The 13,339-nt window shown below is 40.2% G+C and overlaps 1 protein-coding gene across 1 annotated transcript in view; it reads right to left on the reverse strand.

Moving 5' to 3' along the window:
• Positions 1–13,339, reverse strand: part of kiaa0319l (KIAA0319-like ortholog) — a 33,976-nt gene that overhangs the window by 11,726 nt on the left and 8,911 nt on the right. Inside the window, exons 5-15 of the mRNA XM_087835500.1 lie at positions 9,383–9,651; positions 9,114–9,200; positions 8,365–8,611; positions 5,451–5,540; positions 4,920–5,017; positions 4,699–4,786; positions 2,919–3,011; positions 2,702–2,834; positions 1,365–1,470; positions 1,123–1,245; positions 903–1,026 (exon numbers count right to left, since the gene is read on the reverse strand). Of these exons, the coding sequence (XP_087691626.1) occupies positions 903–1,026; positions 1,123–1,245; positions 1,365–1,470; positions 2,702–2,834; positions 2,919–3,011; positions 4,699–4,786; positions 4,920–5,017; positions 5,451–5,540; positions 8,365–8,611; positions 9,114–9,200; positions 9,383–9,651 (1,458 nt within the window). The remainder of the gene's footprint in view (positions 1–902; positions 1,027–1,122; positions 1,246–1,364; positions 1,471–2,701; positions 2,835–2,918; positions 3,012–4,698; positions 4,787–4,919; positions 5,018–5,450; positions 5,541–8,364; positions 8,612–9,113; positions 9,201–9,382; positions 9,652–13,339) is intronic.

The raw sequence follows: 13,339 nt of genomic DNA on the forward strand, positions 1-13,339 counted from the left end.
TCAAAGTGCTTTGTATCTGCAATCTCTCTAATGACCAGAAGAGTCTGGTTCCATTGCTTACAAAAAGAAGTCCAGTTGTATATAATGAGACTATGAGAAAACTACTAAAGCACAGAGCTACAATTACTGTCTGAAAAACCTGGATTGGGGAGCAGGCCTCCTCAAACTAGGAAGCTCTGGGCGTTCAGGGGCGTTTTGCGATTTGGAGAGACTAACCAGTATTTCAAGCCGAGCTAGCTTGAGACGAAAGAAAACCCAATATTTGTATAACACAGCTAATGTGATAACATCACTGTAACAAAAACCCTTCTATGATATAAAGGACCAGTGTCTTTCTGACAGTAACTAAAGCACAGCAGTTATGTTCTGAAGTACCTGGAATTAGATTCTGACTAATAACATCGTCATATCTTTCAGGTGCGATGACTCACAAGATAGCCTCGGTCTAAACCTAGCAGACCTTGTTGTTGTGTGTTCACATTCGAGGTCCAACATAAAACAGTACATTTCCAGTCTACAAAGTGCTTATCACCTTGAGTGCACTCTGCTCCCTCATATGATTACCCTTCACTGTTTGCTAAACAGGCGCAGTTTAAGTGCCGACATTCTCCTCACACGTCATGAAAGGTCACAAATTAATGGCGACTTACACACTGTGGCTCAATTTGCTCTTTGATGTGTAAATTCGGGGGAGACAAAGGGCGAGCAAGAAGCCACACAGGGTACACTGTGTTCAGATGCGGCATCTCTTAAATGTCAAGTTAAAGAGATTTATTCGCTCCATATGGTGAACAATAGCTCAGAGCTGAATAAACACTGAAAAATCCTGAGCTAATGTGTGACATCTGTGATGGCTGGGAAGTGATACCTGCTGAGGTGGCATGAACTCTCCAGCTGTTTACCTGGCTGCACGATGACGGTGACCTGAGAAGTGTCCTGCTGTCCAGCTGAGTCCGTCACAGTCAGCTGGAAGGTGTAGTCTCCCTCTTGCATTGCTGACAACTGTAGGATGGGTGTCCGTACACCCTGAAAAGCACAGTATATGCCACTGTTAGCTACGATGATCTTATCCACAGAAAAATAACCCAATACACGTGAATTCAGCTGTGTGGAGTATTGTACCTGCATCTCCACCACTTTGTCTTTGCTCTCTGGGCTGAGGGACCACTCATAGGACAGGGAATCGTGGTCGTCGGTGCTTTGGTTGCCATACAGAGTGATGGAGTTGCGTGGTAACTGGATGACCTGGAAGAGGCAAGAGGAAAGTTATTAGGATTGCCGCAGTTTGGCATAAATAACTTACTTGATTTTCATGTGATAGCAGCACCTGCAGGTTGGGGCATCATACAACAGAGAGGACAAACCTGGTTTGGGCCGGCGTTGGCCACAGGTCGATAGTCCTTGGCTTTGTTAACGGAGAGAGTGGCCTGTGTCGAGTTTGTAGCTCCGTCCGAGTCAGTTACTGTCAAACTGATACAAAAGGAAGATGGAGATGCATTTATGAGACAACCATAGACATGTGTGCTGTAGAAATTAAAATCTTTTTGCCAAAATTTCATAGAAGATGCTTAGTTTTGCATTTCTTTTCTGATTCATCTTGACTTTTCTGCCAGGAAAACATAAATCTTTATCATAAATAAATAACAACATTGTTTGAAGACTTTCAGCCCTTATTCAAGCCTTATTTGAAATAGCACACATATAAACCTACAAATTTATGATGTCAACCTGGATAAGCCAAGCAGTGAAATGATGGATGTTAACTCAGAACCAGCGCATCACTATTTTGGGGTTGGTTTTTTTTGGTTTTTTTAGCTTTTAGGTCAATTACACAACAAGTATTTAGTGTTTATTTTTTACTTTTTGAACTATATTTAAAAAAAAATATCACAATCTGTAATATGCTACTCAAATATAAACCCAAATAAATAGCAATTTAACAAAACTGACCTCAGAGGTTATACTTATTGGTCGCATCACGTTTAACCTTCCCACTGTATAAATTTAGAAGACACAGAGGTCTCTAGCTCCATCACTTCCTTCCATATTAAACACCCATGTAGTTATTTTTTAGTCTTAGCTGCAAATCCTCCTCTTTTTCTATATTACTACTACTGACTTCCATAACTTAAAAGCTGTGCTCCGGGTCTTTATTTATTAATTTGTTTTAAAGAAAGCTCACTGTTATTATTTGCAGCTGCCAGCATATCAAAAGAAGAACACGTTGTCAAATAAATCATAAATCTCTCTCTGAAAATGATCCAGATGGAGGCACTTCAAAAATACCAGTAGGTTATGAAGACACGCACTTGCCCACATAATGAGGCCATATTAGAGAAAGTAAAATGCACTTGTTAAGCTGAGTACCGAAGAATCAATCAGATATTTTCAAAAGGGACTGCTTTTTCTGTTATTTATTTAACAAGGAGAGAATTTTCTTTTTCTTTTTTATGTCCATGCTAAATAAAAGAACATCACAAAAAAAGATTTCCTTTAGTTGCCCAGTGTATTTAGAGATGTGCTACAGTATCCAAATGTTTTCACATCAAACTAGGGATTTTTCTGTTTACTTCCTGTTTAACATCTGTAAAGTCAGTTTTACTCAGCTGCATTTGTCTGCAGGCCAACACTTCAGCAAAACAGGTGTGCGTTTTCAGGCTTCACAACTAATCTCGCTGAGATAAGTGTGGTTTCTGTTTACCTAAATGTGTAGTTCCCAGGCACAAGGCTGGTGAGGGTGAGTACAGGGGTGTCAGCAGAGACCTTCTCCTCCCTCAGAGGACCTTTGACCTCTTCCCAGTGCCATGCCACCACCTTGTCATCATCAGTGCTCTCTGTAAAGGGAAGACAAGGATTTGGTTTTCCTTTCTTTAACTGATGCTAAATGACTGTGTGTGTGTACCATGTGGGAGACTCACGGCTGCCGTCTATCACCGTAGAGCTGGTTGGCAAGGAGATCTCCTGGAACTTTGGGGAAACTACGGCAACAGGAGGCTTGTTTACCCGTGGCTCTGTCAGGTGGAAAATAAGGAATTAACTCGCTTACTGAGCTGCACATTAGGCATTAGTGACTGAGGCAGTAAGAACAGGTTAGAGGATACCCTGGCAAATACAGAAATACAACCATGTGTGGGAGAAAAGCCGGGCTGTCTTCCAGCAATAAGGTTTTTTTTCCCTTAAAGTGGTTAATGAGTGCTTTTTAGCGGGCAATTGTATTAATTCAAAGGCTTAGACTGCTTAGCTTCATTAGATGCAACATACAGATCATTACAACCGCAAATCTTTATAAAAGAAACAAACACAATGAACATTTATGGATACGAATTAAAATAAACTAAACAGGTTACATTAAAATAGTCCTGGTATAATTCAAAAGCACATGTAATTTGCAAATCAAATATGGCTATGTAAAGCAGCGTCAACTTTATAATCTTACTACACACACGAAAAGTCATTTACATCTCTCACACCAGTGTTTTTCCACCAAGTCCTGATGTCCACTTTTGCAAAATGAAGCGAATGCAGATGTGCAAAAGCTCCATTGGACCCACTAGACCCAAATATGTGCTGTGGCACAGGTAATCAGTGCACACACCCTGGCCATCCACATCAAGACATGGTCCATCAGACTAAACCACCTCCTTCTATTGCTTAAAGTCCAGTTCTAATGCTCAAATGTCTCATATTTTTGGGGCTTTCCGCGATGGACAGGGGTCTGCATAGGAACCCTGACTGGTCTGAAGCTATGCAGGCCCATAAATCTGCTTTGCACAGGTTATTCTGACACCTTTCTATCAGAACCATATAGATATTGACCACTGCAGACCGGGAAGACCCAGGAAGAGCTGCCATTTTGGAGATGCTCTGATACTTGTCAAACTCTCTCAAATTATTACGCTTTCCATTTTTTCCTGCTTCTAACTGCTCAACTTTGTATACGGTCTATGGGTTTCACACCACGAACTATCTACACGTCACCACATGGAGGTGCGCGTGAGCATGCGTCTGACACAGTAAACAATTACATTAACAGTAATGCTGATGATGTGTGGGGGTAGCACAGGTAAAAGTGAATTGTCCTGATTGATGTAGTCACACTCGCCCACCCAAACCACACACTGACTGCACTGCAGCAACGCAGCACCACACACAAAGGATTAATTTACAGGAGTGGGAACGCGCCTGCTGTGAATTATCACTTGCTTAGAGCTGTTTTGAGATGTTTTGGTGTTACAGAAGAGAGTTAATTTTCCACACACTTTAACAATGCTACATAATTTTGCAACTAATACATAAAAGCGTCAGCATTAAAACATCGCTCTCCTGTGTAGCTTTATTTGACACCGTTTCTCATTTGTGATTTACAGCAGCTGCACAGTGTTGAGCCGGCGCGGCGGTGCCACGTTCTTCCAGTGCCTGTGACATGCTCGTTAGCTTAACTGGTAAATCTAAACTGCCCGTGGGTGTGAACACTACATTCACCCTGCCTTTGACTCTGTGACAGCTGGCTACAGTCCTCACGTGACCTTGATTTTATAAGGTGGCTTCAAAAGTAGAATAAACAGTCACAGAGACCCCAAAAGTCTTACAAAATGATATTATTGAGAAAAAAAATGTAACTCATAAATATTCCACTGAGAACAAGTGTAAAAAGAAGCTAAATCAGCAGCCATGACAGAAACTAAAGAGTTTTCATACCTGGTTTGACTGTAACATTAACGTAACCTTCTCCGTGGGCGCCCTCCCCATCCACTGTCACCTCAAACTCGTACAGGCCCACGGTCAGCTGAGGAGACCCAAAGAGAGGGAATCGAGTCAACCAGAAAGAAGAAGTGATCCTTTTTGGTTACATGGTCAACAGAGTGCCACCTGCATGATTTTATTTATAGCAAACATGAATATGAAACTGTGATCTGCACCTTGCTAAGTTTCAGTGTCTTGCTGTGCTTCCCCTCCATCTCCCCGCTGTAATCTTTGGGATGAGTTTTTAGACGCCAGTCAAATGCATAGTTTGTCCCTGTAGAGAAAAATACATAAAAATAAATACCCGAGTGTAATAAAAACGTACGCATTCAAATTAAATCTACTAGATACAAAGTTTTTACACTGCAGCATGTTAAGGAGGGCTCAAGGGATTAACAGACTCATGTGTGTTACTCTTCTGAACTCTATAATCTTTTTCAGCATAGATTTGAAATTCTCTGACAAGCGTTCAGCATGACGTACAAAATGATTAAGACTCATGTCAAGCGCAGTTTAGTCCACGCATTACTGAACAGCACAAATAACGCACAGTTTATTAATAATTAGTAACTGGTACGCATAGAAAAATCCACTCCATGCATAATTAGCTCCTCCTACACACCCATTTTTCCTCAGGTGTCAGGAAACTGATTAAATGAAGGTAATAAACTGCATTATTGTTTCATACAGCGTTCCATTGGACTCACCATTTGGGACCACATAGGCGTAAAGTTTGACCTCGTTGAGGGGCAGCGTTACCTCCACACTCTTTCCTGCTGATACCACCAGCTCCCTCACTGTGATAAAAAACAGAACATTTAACATTAAAAAAACCCCCAAAAAACAGTCATTTAATTGAAAACCTTATATTTAATTAGAAAATGAATACTGAAATGGATAGAATTAACCCTCAAGCAACCAACCAGTACTGGTGACAGAAATGCCCATGTGGGGTCAGTTTTATCTTACACAGGAACGTTTTTTTCCATTGGCTCTTTCTGTGTTGTAACAAATATGCTAATAATGTTATAATGTCATTAATTATGGTTTCCAAACATTTTTTCATGCAAAAAGGAGTTAAAAAAATAAATTGTGTAAACAACACTGCCTTTGTTTACACAATCCTTATCCGTTCTTTCTTGCAAAACAAACTTTATTTGTGTATGTGTTGGTTTGTTTCTTTGACTGTGAACCCCTCTAACCAGTGGTTAAGCAACCTGAACTGGCACTCGGGCACACCTTAGAACCCTGGAGGTTCTTATATGTAACAGATATTATGACATGATGCGCCTGTAACACTTGATAAAAAGGACAGGATCATTTTTATTTCCCGACAATAGAATCATATTTATATCCACAAAATCCACACAAAAAAACTGTGCATGACAAGTTTTCATCACATTGCCTAGAAACCACCTGGCAACGGGGTAAAATTACCTTATATACGTGAGGTTACACATGTACCATAGACGACATAAACGAGTGTTATCTACTGTTTGCAACGGTTAAAACTGCTATTATCAATAATCAGATATCTACAATGAAGGCAGTAAACAGATGTGACAGGCACAGCTCACAGCGATACACAGACTGCGCAGCTTCTGACAGCTTTATTAATCATTTCAGTGTCTTTGTCTTCATTTCAATTAGCTCTTAATGCTGACAGCAGTAACTGCTGCAGAAGCAGCAGGCTGAGACAAAACTGTGTACACAAACTGTACACAAAACACCAAGTGCACAAAGATTAACGAGACGATTAACTCGCTGCTGAACAGACTGGAGCATTTAGCAGTTTAAGATAGAAAGATTTCCCAGAGAGCAGATGGAGACCACATACAGAACTAAAAGGAGGGTGAATATTGGAGTTAAGCATGACAAATAGAAACATTAGACTCAAAATCAGTTGTAATATTTGAACTCAATGTGCATATCGGCAACTGTTTGCCATTTTAACTCAACAACTGTCAGTTTGTTACATCTGTTGACTCTAAAGACTAAAAACTGACTCTGAAACTTTCTTTCCCGAAGAAAATAAATGATTGTATGCTGCATTTAGTCTGATACAGTGGCATAAAACAGTGGTTAGCTTTAATGCACAAACTAATGAACATCTATTGACCCTGAGTCACACAAATCTGTGTGAAGACCCATTAGGTTTTAGGCCTGCAATTTTTGTGAACTGTGGACAGATTTTGTGAACTGTGGAAGATGCATCACCATTCCACAAGCTCATTGATCCTTTAACCAGATGAGCTAAAAGCTGTTAATCTAACAAGTAAAGAAAAAAAGGTCCAACTTTGTGAAATGCTGACAGTTCCTGCACACCCTGAGGATGACTCAATTCAATGAAACCAAACCTGTAGTTTGTTCCTGTCATAGGGATGTACGTAATAATAGGTGGTTTTGGTTTTCTGATAGAAGATGTTCAAATATCTGTTGAACTACTATGAAGTGATATTGGTCCTGGACTCTTTTTTTTAGAGATCTGTTCTTGCAAATTTGCCATTTTCCCCCCAAAAAACCTGCCTAATTTCTTTGTGGCACACTCACTATATGGATACACAACATTTGCACAGAGAATCTTTTCTGAAAAATCTTTGTCAATTTTGAGTAAATGAATTAGTCATATTTTTTATGCCCCATTTAAAATACAAGGAAATAAGACACCAGGGGAATCCCTAATTAATGATCAGCAGTGAAATGTTTCCTTGTTATGCCCGCGGGGCACACAAAAACTTACCAAAAGCTGCCATTTGCCCCCAGGCCAAGCATTACAAACCCTATTGCTAGATGTTCCCTGCCTGGTAGACACCTCTGCCCTTCAATCCACCGGCCCAGTTTACACAACAGGCTTTTTATTTAAAACACTATTTTTTAAAACTCTGGTGGCATCATCAAGATGATTTCTTCAGATGTTTTAAAGCTCCTCCAGGGAAACTGGAGAGTTTATAATATCAATTTTCAAAAAATGTTTTGCTAGTTTTCTCCAGGAATAATAAACTGACTGTGTAAAAGTGTAACTACTATGAATTTCAAATAAACTGACTGTGGCTATAAAACCACAAGCCACATTGAAGGTGTAGCAATTCTATTGTTAAAGTCAAAAGGCTTTTTCAGTGTGGACATGCAGAGATTGGTTTGTTGCTCTTTTTCCAGTTTCTCTACAGAGACGGTTCTGTAAGTGACGACAGACTGATCATACGAGTTAGTCCTGTCTGTAGAAGCTCGGCCACTTTCTCTCAAAACACATTCCTCCAGCTTACTCTCATTCAGCTTCACACCCACAGAGCATACTGATTTTATCTGGGAAAAATAACATGTGAGCAGTCTACCATAAAATGTGTGGGCAAAGTAAACAGTCGCATTCTGTTAAGCTATTTCAAACAGGACGGTGAAGCGTCTTCTGTACATTATGAGTATGTGAGGCTGAAATATACAAGCTGAAAGCTTAAACCAAATTTAGAAGAGGAATTTTCGTCTGACTTCACACCAATTCAGTACTGTTACATTATTAATTAATTCATAGTTAATACATGAAGACATATTACTGAACAAGCCAAAAATAGGCGATGGCTGTCAGGGGACGTGACACCCACTGCCACCCACAGATTCCTCACTTACCGGCCTGTGTCGGGGTTGTGTTGATGGTCGAGGAAGCTGCTGTGGGCGTGCTGACATCGCTGTCATTGGAAGACGACGCAGCAGCATCAAGGGCGACGTTGATCGTTGAGTTCTGCGGCGATGGAGCAGGAGGCGTGCCTGAACTCCCATTCGTTATCTGGCTGATGTTCTTTTGGGAGACTTGGATGAGAGCGATGGTGCTGGGTGCTGCTGATGTTGGCTGAGCTGCCTCTGTGTCGGAGCTTCCCTGTAGGCAGGAAGTAAAAACCTCAGGCTATAAAGTCAGAAATCCAAAGAGCAGATCTGTGTCTGAAATTGGGGAGATTTGAGGAATCACATCAAACATGTATGGGTTAATATCTGCAGATATGTATGTATCATTCAAATTAACCAATAAGTGTGACTGCAGGGAAGAGGGTAGAAATGTGACAAGTCAAAAGAGTAGGAGGAATGGCCTGTTTTATAAAACTGAGAGTGCATTAGCCAGTAATTTTAATGGAGGAAAAAAAAACTACGTACTTTATTTTAACATTTTGTCTCATTGAAAGTGTACCTGTGTACAAATAACTTATACAGTTTAAGAGTAGGACATACTAAATGCTATCACAGAATAGGAAAAGCATCTCCAAATGTATTATGAAATTTGAAAATGTTGTACTGAAATCAGAAAACGCAGCTGTACAGAACTGCATTGAGCCCTATGAAAAAATTTTTAACATGAGTTTCACATCAGTTTTCTGTCACGTTACCGAGCGGATATGGGGTCTTTTGTGTATTCTGTGGCTTCCTGTAGGTGGTGCACGGCGAATCGCTCTCCGCCTCACACTGACAGGGACCTTAAAGTGAAGTTACAAAAACAGTGGCATTTAGACAAAAGTTCCCTAATCTGTCTTTAAAAATAAATAAATAAATAAATTCTCATCTGATAGCAGTATCACAATCAATGACTGAATCATCCAAAAAAGGCAGACAGATGCTGTTTTCTTAGAACAGACAATCTCTTCTTTTACAACCAAACCTTGGAGAGCAGCTGCAGGAGACCGAGGGACTCCTCGTGGGGCTGAGGCAGGATGGAGATGGGGCAGCCTCCTTCACGCGAGCAGCTAAGAAACACACAGCGACCGCCGAGACTCCAAACAGCATTGCACTTTGGCTCCAGGCAGCAGAACTCCCAACACCTCGCTCCGGCTCTCCCATCTGCTAGAGGGTACCAACCCAGGCTTATGATGCTGCTCCAGTGGATGCCCAGAATTCCACCGGTGACCCGGCAGTGATTTGCTGACACACCTGGACCAGGACAGAAGGATGTCAAGATCTATGATGGACTGTATCCATGTTCAAAATCGGACTGAGGAAAGAAGATAAATTCTTCTGAAACACCAACTGAAGGTTTCACTGCAGATACATTCTGGAAAGGACTTAGCAGAAAAGAAGATGAGATTTGGTTTAAAAGGGAAAGGTAATAAGACAACCAACGTAGAAAAACAACACCTCTCTCTTACATCTATATTGGACAGCAAATTGAAAGGACGTCCCTAATTTTCTTCCCCACTTATCCTGTCCCTATTGAACCTGGATTGATATATCACAGTTTTAACCTGGAGAGACAGAAATCATTCAACGTGTCCATACCTTTCTGCAAGCTTCAGGGAAAAAGGCCTCTCTGAAGCAACTGTGCTAATCATTAGACCACTATGCCAATCGAAAATACCACAGAGAAACCGAATATGTAAATCTGAACCCGATTTCTTGAAAGACACAGAAATGAAGGCTGAAGATAGCTTTGTTTAAGCCCAAACATTATTATACAACCAACAGGGACAGCAGAAATGATGAAATCACTTCACCTTTCAGAACAATATAGGTGAACAACAGCATCTCTTAAAGAACAAGAAAAGCCAACTTCTCACCTTGTTGCTAAGAGATCAGGAAAAGTAGTTTGGGGCTAATAAAGGCCATGCCTAGCTGACTGAATTTAGCCTGGAAAAAAAACAACCTTCATGGACATCTAGTCCTTGATGGATTGTTTCATTAACAAAATTAATTAATTAAATAAATCAACGGCATCATCATGGCATCGAAGGTGACATCATAGGGCTACCCCTACTCTTTTCACCATTTCACATGTTTATAACCACAACAACATTGTTAAAAAAAAGGGAAAAAGGTAGTGGCTTCCAGCCATAGCTACTGAGACTTTCAGATTCAGCTTTGACTGAACATTTCTTAGAAAAGTCGACAGGCAGCAGTTTGAGGAGCCAACCAAGGCTACAGCGGAGAGAGGAAGTGCAGCTTTTCCCTGAGAAAACAGGACGCTGATTAAAAACCAAAGCACAGTGCTCAGTACAAACTAAAGTCTGCCCTCTGAGCCAGACATTATCAGACTAATATCAGCAACGCAGTGAGCTGATTAGCTGCCCTGTGTGTGTGCGTGTGTGTGTGTGTTCGTTTTCAAGAGCATTACATTACTGTCCTACACCTTTTATAGTCTCAAATGGGTTCAGGTCAATCCATCCATTATCGTTGACAAGCGATTTACTGTGCAGCCAGGTACAGTAAAAGGGCACAACCCTTAAAATACCACAGACTGTTAAAGTAAGAGAGGGAGCAAAGGGAATTTATATGTCACCAGCACAAAGAGGCCAAACGAGCAACGAAAATGGTACAGCCAAGTCACTGTGAACTAGGCGGCATTACAACATAATAAAAATGCTTTTTAAATCTCGTCTTGTAAGTTTTTCACTGCTGCAGCAGATCAAACACACACATACATGCCTGTGTAATTTATCTGCAACCCACAGCATTCCTCTGCAAAGGTTTGTTAATGAATACAGCACAAGAACTGGTTACTGTACTATGCTCAGTGGCCTCTGTTTATAACCCTCCGCCTGCAGAGTACAACACACGATAAAGAGACAACTAAATATTTTTCTGTTACTGATCTTATTCAGTAAACACTCGTGAGCAGGTCCGTACCATGCCAAAATATATTTGTGATATACAAGAAATATTCCGAGGCACACCACTCGCAGACATAACTCAAACATGCTCCTATTTACTGAGGCCAACTGCGCACACTTAATGTGAATGTCCATATCATTAAATTCACTTTTGTTACACGCTGTGTTTAATGCTATCTTCTCCGATGCTTTTAAGGCTCATGTTCACACCAGCTGGCATTTTGAAAGTTACGGTCCATAAGATTTTGTTTCTGAGCAGTGCGCTAAGCTGCAAATTCAACACAGTCAGGCTCTCTTTGCAGTGGATGGCTTAAGCTAATCAACTTTCTTTGTTAAGCCAGTATTTCCGCTTCAGGCTGTGGGTGCTTACGTAAAAGATGCTGCCATGTACTTCTAACGTGACAGCCAGGTGCACGTTAGATGTCTGAAAATTTAAACTAGATCATTTTTTAAGTATTATAGATTATGCTGTGTGCTCAGGACTTGCACAGTCCCACAGCCCAATGACGAAGACATGGAAATCACGTTAGTTTGCAGCCAGATTAAAGTTAAATCATTTTTAGTAATTGAATATTCCTGGTAACCAGCTTTCAAATAGACTGACCAATTTTCAAATGGTTGATTAGGGCCAAGAATAAAAGCATGTGGATATGCAATCTCCATTACTAACTGCAATTTCCAGTGGAGAAATGCAACACATACAGTTTGTGATGACCAGGCTTCCATCAGTGGTGTTAGTATACTACACCGTAATGGATTCTTTCAGCAGAGAATCTACAGTACTGTGCAAAAGTATGAAAATGAAGTATATGAGGCAAAAACAGTTTGTACAATTCTTTTGAGCGTGAAAGTCAATATTTAGAATGCCCACATTTATTCTTCAACACAGCATGAACTCTGTTAGGCAGGTTTTCAAGTAATTTCTTTAACTTGTCTTATTTTGGCTGCCTGTTGTTCAATTGCACTGGGTAGGCCGGTCTATGCATTTGACAACATTAGTGTGTTTACGATCTTTGTCATGCTGAAAAATGAAGCGGTTGACAATCAGATGCATTCCAGATGGTACTGTATGTCCGAACAAAATCTAGATCCCCAGCACCACTGGCAGAAATGCAGCCACAAATCATGACACACCCTTGTGTTCCACAGATGGCGGTTGTACCTCTCTCTTGACCTATGTTGTAAATCCTGATGGAAATTTGAAGTCAAATTTGGATTTATCACTCCATGAGACTTGTTGCCACTGATTTACAGTTTAGTTTTTGTGTCATTTGGCATATCTTAGCCCTGTTTTCCACAGTTTCCATTACTTAAGAATGTTTTTTTGACAGCCACTCTTCCACTGAGAGCTTCAGTTAACAGTAGTATTTCTTAAGTACATGACTTTCAAATACTGGTAATCTGTTGTAGATAAATCTTTAGGTCTGCAGATTCTTCTTTTGTTCTCTGCTTCTCCAGTTTCCCCAAACTTTGTAGAACACACTGCACATCATGTCGACATGTGCCAAGTTATCACCTAATAGTTTTTGGGAATCACCTTGTTGAGGTAAAAACACAATTTTAATGCCTGTCAGTTTGTAGAATTATTATAGGTTTGTAGAATTTCATAGGTTCAACTGAAGAAATGGGCAAGAAATGAAGTGTTGTTGCATCAGGCTGCATATTATTTATTAATGCAATTTCCACTTCTCTCTTACACAATGTCAGTCTTACTTTTTCTATTTTAACTAACTTCATTTATACTATATTTACTATATTTTTTTTGTTTTTAAATCACTGTTGTATTTGTATTATCTCATATTACAAGGTCCTTACCAGGTGCTAGTGGCACTATTTTATCTTTATTATTCACAGTTTACAGTAGACTGTACTATTTTTACTCTTTATCATGCTGCTGTAACAAAACATTTCCCTTTGTGGAATCAAAGTATCCATTTAATTATCTAGTAACAAAGTGATATATTGTTGAGACAATTTAAATTTGGTTCTTTGCCAAGAATGCCCACTATGTGCAA

Source organism: Neolamprologus brichardi, chromosome 22 (genome assembly GCF_056152115.1).
Source record: "Neolamprologus brichardi isolate AB-2024 chromosome 22, ASM5615211v1, whole genome shotgun sequence".
Classification (NCBI taxonomy): domain Eukaryota; kingdom Metazoa; phylum Chordata; class Actinopteri; order Cichliformes; family Cichlidae; genus Neolamprologus; species Neolamprologus brichardi.